Consider the following 7438-nt stretch of genomic DNA (forward strand, 5'->3'; position numbering starts at 1 on the left):
GTAAAGAAAGGGGGGGGGGGGGGGGGGGAGAAGAAGGAAAAAAGAGGGGAGAAAAAGCAACGGCGGGTGTCCTTGCGGGGGGCGGCACACGGCGGCCCGCAGCCTGGCCAGCCGCCGCCGCACGGCCGGGACACGTGGAGCGGGAGCAGCCGCCCCCCCGCCGCCCGCACGCACAGCCCCGCCGCGCCCGGCCGCACCCCCGCGGGGCCGGGGCCGCCCCTTGGCCGCCCGCCGCGGGAAGGGCCCGATAAAGGCGGCGGCGGCGCGGGGGAGGCGCGGAGCGGCCTCGAGAGCAGCAGGCGGCCGCGGTGCCCCATGCACTGCAGCAGGTAAGCGCCGCCGGCCCCGAGAGTCCGCGCGTTCGCTCTGGTTTTCTCCTAGGTGTGCGGCCCGCGGAAACCACAGCCAGCGGGGGAACAGAGCTTCCAAACTTGCACCGCCCTCCTCCCCTCCCTTCGGTTTTCTAGGTCCTGCAAAAGCGTCCTTAGGCTTGTGCGGCGCCTGTTAATGCTGCTGGGAGCCACCGCACCTCTTTCTTGCTGGCAGTTCGCTTTTGTCTCTTCTAGCAGCCTGCCTTTTTCAGGTTGTGGTGTTGGGAATTTTTGGTGGGTTGTTCTGTTGTTTTCTTTTCCTCCTTCCCCCTTTTTATGCTGCAAAAACTTAGGAGCAGATGCCCCAGGAGCTGGTCACAAAAGTTGCAGAGAGAATATTTTTGAAGCCTGAGTTCTTTTCCTATTAAAGCAAAGCAAAACTTGATTAATTGGATGCCGGTACTCTCCTCATCCTACTTATTATGGCAAATACTGCCACAATAAAAAAAAAAACCCCAAGGAGAAGAATGAAGAGGCCAGCGCAGATTCTGCTTTTTTTGGCAGGGCTCTGGAATACCAGTGAGAACCCTGGGAAGGAGAATGCCATTTATTTATGTGACAAAGCAAATGCTCTGGCTTCTCATGACTCAACAAAAATCCACATTTCCAGCAAGGACTGCATCCTTCTCAGAAGGGAGGTGCAGCAGTTGAAGCCCCTTTTTACAAATATTCAAGCTAACTGGCTTTGAAGGGGCCGTGTTCTTGCATAGTAATGGGGATTCTCATCCTCTAAGAGGGAAGGTTATGAATAAATCTTTACAAATAAAGCTGTAGCATTCTTATTGAATATTCGCAGTAGCCTTTTGGCATGGACTTTGGAGATTATAAAAAGATATTTTTAAGCCAGTTCTTGAAACATGAATGATGCAATGAAAAAATAAAATGTCATCCTGTGTGTCATGTCATGTGTTCCTCCCCCGCCCCCCGCTTTTTTTCTCCTATTCACTCCGCAGTCAACATCAACAGTGCAAGGGAGCTCTGTTACCCAGACCTGGGTTAAGAGCTCATAGACAGTATTTCCAAAGGTGCTTTAGCATTCTTATTCATCTGAATTAACCAAAACCAGAGTGCCTAACAAATGCATTTATGGTTGTTCAGAGCCACAGCATGATGGTTCTGCATCAAGGTACATAGCCTCCAGCCTCCCATTTGATGCTCTGATGGGATAGGTGACTTGCTTAATATAGTGCTGTCTGCTCAGAGATGAAGCAGCTGATACAGCTTGCTGGAATGCTAAGACCTGGCTCAGAGCCTCTAACAGGGAAGCTAAAGTAGATGAGCATTTCCACTGTAACTGGATCTGTTTTACTGGTTACTAGAATGTTCTTCTCTGTATTTTCAAGGAAATGTGTTTAATTAGCTGTCACTAAAATCTTTTTTCAGAGGTTCAGAAAAAGACTATATTTGAATTGAAAGAGTTCAGAATTAGCAAGAAATGGCTGAATAGTCTCACCCGAGTTCCCTAGCTTGAGCTGTCAGTTTTAATTTAGGCTGCATTATTTAAAGCAGTGCAAAGATGAGGCCATGAATAATTAAGACAGCAGATGAAGCAAATATGCATTCTTAAGAAGCTTCTTACCAGATCTAACAAATAATAATGTCCCATCTGTCTGCTTCTTCCAGAATGATACAGATCTTGGACCCGAGACCCTTACCAAGCTCCATCATGCCCGTGGATGTGGCCATGAGAATTTGCTTAGCCCATTCTCCACCGCTGAAGAGTTTTCTTAGCCCCCTTGAGGACTGTCAAAGAAACAACTTTGTGAACAGATTCAAACCTCTCAGACCATGTCTTCATGTGAAACGTGACTCCGAAGCTCAGAAGAGTGACTGGAACCACTCAGCAGCCCGAGCCAAGAAACGAGTTGTGTTTGCGGACTCGAAGGGGCTGTCCCTGACGGCAATACACACCTTCTCTGAGTTCCAGGAGCACCCTGGGTGGGATCTTCAGTTTGACCTCTTAGGCCTTGAAAACATAACATCTGGCTTAAAGCTACATGAGGAGAAAAACTTGATTCTGGGTTTCCCTCGGCCTTCAGCTGACTACCTGGACTTCAGGAACCGCCTGCAGAAGAACTTGGTCTGCCTGGAGAACTGCACCCTGCAAGAGAAGGTGCTGTCGGGCACTGTTAAAGTAAAAAACGTGAGCTTTGAAAAAAAGGTTCAAGTTCGAATTACCTTTGATACGTGGAAGACCTACACGGACGTTGAATGTGTATACATGAACAATGTTTACAGCGATTCTGAAAACGATACCTTCTCATTTACCATTGACTTGCCTCCTGCCATTTCCTCTGAAGAGAAGATAGAGTTTTGCATTTCTTACCAAAGTGGAGATCATACCTTCTGGGACAATAACGAGGGTCAGAATTACAAGATTCTCCATGCAGAGTGGAAGCCTGATGGTGTTCAGATACCATCTGCCAAGAAAGACTGTGTAGATCTTCAGACTCCAAGGAGAGGACAAGAGAGAGAGCCTGATCAACTAGGCAGTCCGAGGCTGTCCAGGGATCTCTTTCCCCAGTGGCAGAGCTTGAGTTGCATTGAAAATTCATCACCATATTGGTGATCAATACTAGCGAGGAAGCGTTCTTCCATTTGGCAACAGAACAGTGTTAGTTTTCTGGTTCGCATACTACGTTACGAAAGCACCTGGCAGGTTTTGTTGGCTGGCTGAACAAATCCAAACTCACTAGTCTGCAGGACTTGTTCAACTTGTTAAACCATATTATGCTACTGAAGTTCTTAGCCAAAACTTATCCTTAGAAAGAAAATAAAGATAAAACCCATGCATATGCCACTAACTCTAGAAATAGCATGCCTGTATCTTAAGTATACGCTGCTTGCTTTCTGCTGTAGACTCTCCTGAGTCACTAGGGGAGAGACTGTTGTGAGGAAGTATGGAAGGTGATGTTATCTTAGCAAGCTGTAGCAACTGCATGTGTGAGAGTATATGTGCATGCACAGGGGCGTTACAGGAATGGAACATCACAATGCATTTTGCACCTGTTAGGAGTGCAGTAGAGATGAAGTGGTGCTGTCAGGATGGAGGCTTGCTATGACCCTCTGTGCTTGTAGCAGAGGCAGGTAGGAAAGCATGGCTAGGTTTTGTGGCTTCAATACAGGTTAAGAAACTCAGAGAAGATAATGGAAAAGTGGGAGAAGGGGAAGAGATAGGATATGTGTCTAACTTGGAGACATACAGTGTCCTAATTTCTTCTTTCCAAAGCTGGTCTTCTAAATCCCAGAGAAAATTCTATGGGATATAAAGGAGAATACAGAAAATGATGCTGAGTGGAAGCGACTGCTGCTTTGGGAAGACATCTCTGTCCTTGTTGGCTTTGTGAATAATAAATGGTTTGCATTTGAGAACAAATCTAACCTTCACTTCATCATCTTACTCGCTTAGAAGGCAGATGGTTACCTTGCAACGTTAAAAGAAAAACGTGCCTTTTTAAAAAAAATAAAATTTAAAACCAACCTACATGCCAAAAATAGGGTTAGGTGACAAAACAGACCAAGTGATTCGTAAACTTCCTCATCTGTAGCAGCGTTAGATGATTTGACTCATCACCTGATCTAATCTTAAAGCAATCTGATGGTCAAATATCCTGCTCTCTATTACAAAGTTAGCTATGACTTTTCACAGGTGTGTACCATAGGCAGGGTCCTTCATATTGAAGACAGTGAATTAGCTGCACTTTGTGAAAGCTAATTTCTCTAAAAGAGCAGGGTTGCTACTAGTTTTTTCTAGACTGAATATACAGGCTTGCACATAAATAGAAAAAACTGCTCTGTTTTATTGTACCTCATTTTTTGAAGATTTTTTTTTTAAGACTTCAATAAACTAATGTATATTTTGTATCTGTATGCTTGTAAGTTGGCTTGCTGATCTGTCAAACTGTAAAGGTGATCTGCATTTCATGCAAGACTTGTGAGAAATTGTCCAATACATACTCAGGAGGTGTGAATACTGGCACACCTTTTAGCTGTACAGAAATGGTGTTAACATCAACATATACATCACATTTTTCCTCATTACTAGGAAGTATAATATCCCAAGTCTGAAGCTACTTGCAATGCAGTGAGACGATAGATACTAAGGTGAAATAAGCCTCCTCCACTAATTGCACTTTTTCCCTATGTAACCCTTGCTGTTATGTGTAAACTAGCCATTTTAAGAATAAATTGTATTTTGATACACCTGGTTCTTTCTGTGTCAGCTCAATTTGTCTTTTTTCTCAACTTCTTTAAACAACTTCAGTTTTGATATAAGGTACAATTAGTTCTGTGCCATGGGATGTTGCTAAAGCTGGCTATGGTATGGTAACTCAGGTCAGCAGCTGGCATTGCCCTGAAGATGAAATCCAAGCTCTTTACTAAATGAGAGATCCTCAAAGATATTTGCCTTACGGGTTGCATCATTAAAAAAACCACCCTTTATCTCAGCAAATTTAACTTGAATATTTTGGTTTGACACATTCTGTCAGGGATCTTGCTGTGCTGTGGGCGAGTCTGTCTAGCAGGAGTCTGTTCTTAATCCGATGGCCAGACATACCTGCCGAGCTATAGCATATGCAATGCTTGCATGGGTGCATTTAGACAGCAGCACTTAATGTCTTCTGGCTCGCTTTCACCTGGTGCTTAGCTCATTATGCTGCCTCCTGCAGCTATATTGCTGTTCGGGGTGCTGGGAGGTTGGGTTTTCTCCTCTTATACCAAGGCATCCAGCTGAACTGCCATCCGTACCAAACAACTCTCTGCAAAATAAAGCGTCTATCTCTGAGCCAGCCATTCACCTTTGACACCGCAGCGTGGACCTACCCTTGCAGTTACTTAGAATGGAGAAAACAGTGCATTGTTTCCCAAGGGCCCTACTCCCTGGTGGGGGCAGAGGGTTTTGGTACATCCCTGCTTCTCCTAGGTGCCAATTTAGACCAGCACAGAATAAGAACAGGCTAGCCAGCACCAGTTGCACACCAGAAAATGTATTAAGAAATCCCATATAAAGTAACTCAGTGATGAGATGCAGTTTAGTTCAATTTGTTGCACAGAAAGTCAAGGGTTTCCCAGCAACAAGCCTAGTTTTAATTATGAAAGAGCAATTCTCAAAAGGCAAAAGACGACATGGCACTAAGAGCACGTTTCTGACCTGGGGAATGAACTTAGAGCTTCCACATTGCAAAGCCTGCACCGGACGCAGAGCCCTCCTTTCCCCAATGCCGTCTACCAATTTCAAGCTCTACTAAGTACTACGCTGTGTCTTACTGTGCAGGAGCTCTTATGATATATATACTGCACCACCAGCTCCCTGCTCTAGAACAGTTACAAATCTCTTCAGTTCACTTTAAGTGGCTTGAAGGCTCCTCTACCTCAATGTGGGACTTAGCTTCAGCAAACCAGATGTGAGGCTACCCAGTGGAGCAGAAGCCTTCTAGCATGAGGAAAAATAGCATTTCTTATCCTCCAGCCAAGTTTTGTGGCCAGCCATCACAACTGAAAATGCTGACTTGTCCTCCTCTTGACTGAGACATAAATTACTTTAAAATACCAGAAGACAGGGTCCTTTGACCAAGCTTTGGCTTTAAGCCAGCTTCTTTGCAAAGATGCCTTGCAAGATCTTATTTGCCCAGTGGAGAGGCAATGCGGTGCTGCAGTGTTGCTCAGCGGCTCCAGAACCCTCCCTCGAGAGCGCAAAGGATTTCTCCACTCCCTACCAAAGCAATGCAGTTTCACTCCTTCCTGTTTCAAAGCAGGGCTTGTGTTTAACTGTACAGCTTGCATCCATCAAAAAGCTAACAGGCTCCTTGAGGAGGATATTAGCAACACTAAGGTATATTAACTGGGGGAAAAAAATGAGAGTATTTATCTGCTAGTATGCATCAGAAACAGAGAAAAAGAATGTCACTCTTGGAAAACTGTCAGCCCAGGGGATTCAAACATGCATCTTAGATACTGCTCTTTCAGACACATCCTGTTCAAAAACTGAGGGTATAAAGCAGATGCAAGTCCTTGAAACAGAACTTGCAAACCTACGGCATCATCTCATTCCCTTAGGAAGTCACTTCTCCAACTGCATTTAGGTTTGTATTTCCACCACTAAGGTGACAGAGTGGATGGCTGGATTCGAGAGGATTCACTCCTATAGCTCTGTAGGTCTAAGATGTCTGACTTTCAGTTATAGCCTATGGGTGGCACAGTACTTGGAGACTTTATTCTTCAAACGTAAGTGTTTCAAGTTGGGTTCCTGATAACTGTACTCACTTTTGTGAGGCTAGGCCGAGTCTCACCGTGGAAAATTAAATTGAAATTTGCTGATGTTTCATATTAACAAAGGTCTGTCACCCTGGAAGATCAGCATCTGAACATTTCTTGAGAACATAATTAGAATTTTCACAGGCAATCAGTGAATGTCTTTTTCCATAATTATATGCATCTAAACAAATTACCACAATTTACATGTTAAATCTGGTAAATTAGTGGTAATATGGTAAATGTTATGGTATTTACATATACATAAAATAACTCCCACCCCTCTCAGACACTTCTGAGCTTTAAAATTAATTGTAATCAAGGACAAAATGTTTCAGTGAGGCTGAAATAAAAGAATGTAAGACTGCGCTAAATCCTCTCGAGACGCCTCTCCTCCTGTTTCAAGAATCACCTGTACTTCAGCCATTCCCAACTGGCATTTGCTTACCCTGTTCTTACAGCCCTCCCGCGACAGAGGCTCCACAAGCTTTCCAATTATTGTTTCCTCCTCTTACCTTTAAAGAGGCTCCTGAGGTCTTAGCCTAATTAAAATTAAGGTCCTAATTACTTGTTTTATTTTGCGTAGACAAGAAGAGGAAACTTTTGCTTTCTTTTTGCAACAGCCTGTAAGTGCTTGAGAGGAAAGAACAGCTTTCCCTCCTCTCCCCACATCCCTTCTCTAGGCTCTGCAATACTTCATTGTGTGAAAAATGGATATTTCAGCTTTTCATCCTTGCTTGGAAAGGAACCTGTTAGACTGTTGGATTATCCTTAAGGCAGAAATATCACTTAGCTAGCTCTGGTAAAAGCCTCGT

At 44.3% G+C, this 7438-nt stretch overlaps 1 protein-coding gene across 1 annotated transcript; it reads left to right on the forward strand.

Moving 5' to 3' along the window:
* Nucleotides 1-218: 218 nt before the first annotated feature.
* PPP1R3C (protein phosphatase 1 regulatory subunit 3C) lies at nucleotides 219-4574 on the forward strand. Its single transcript, XM_075758271.1, has 2 exons — nucleotides 219-329; nucleotides 1995-4574. The coding sequence occupies exons 1-2, from the start codon at nucleotides 316-318 to the stop codon at nucleotides 2938-2940; spliced, it is 960 nt and encodes a 319-aa protein (XP_075614386.1). The 5' UTR covers nucleotides 219-315; the 3' UTR covers nucleotides 2941-4574.
* Nucleotides 4575-7438: the final 2864 nt, after the last annotated feature.

Source organism: Balearica regulorum, chromosome 7, assembly GCF_011004875.1.
Source record: "Balearica regulorum gibbericeps isolate bBalReg1 chromosome 7, bBalReg1.pri, whole genome shotgun sequence".
Classification (NCBI taxonomy): domain Eukaryota; kingdom Metazoa; phylum Chordata; class Aves; order Gruiformes; family Gruidae; genus Balearica; species Balearica regulorum.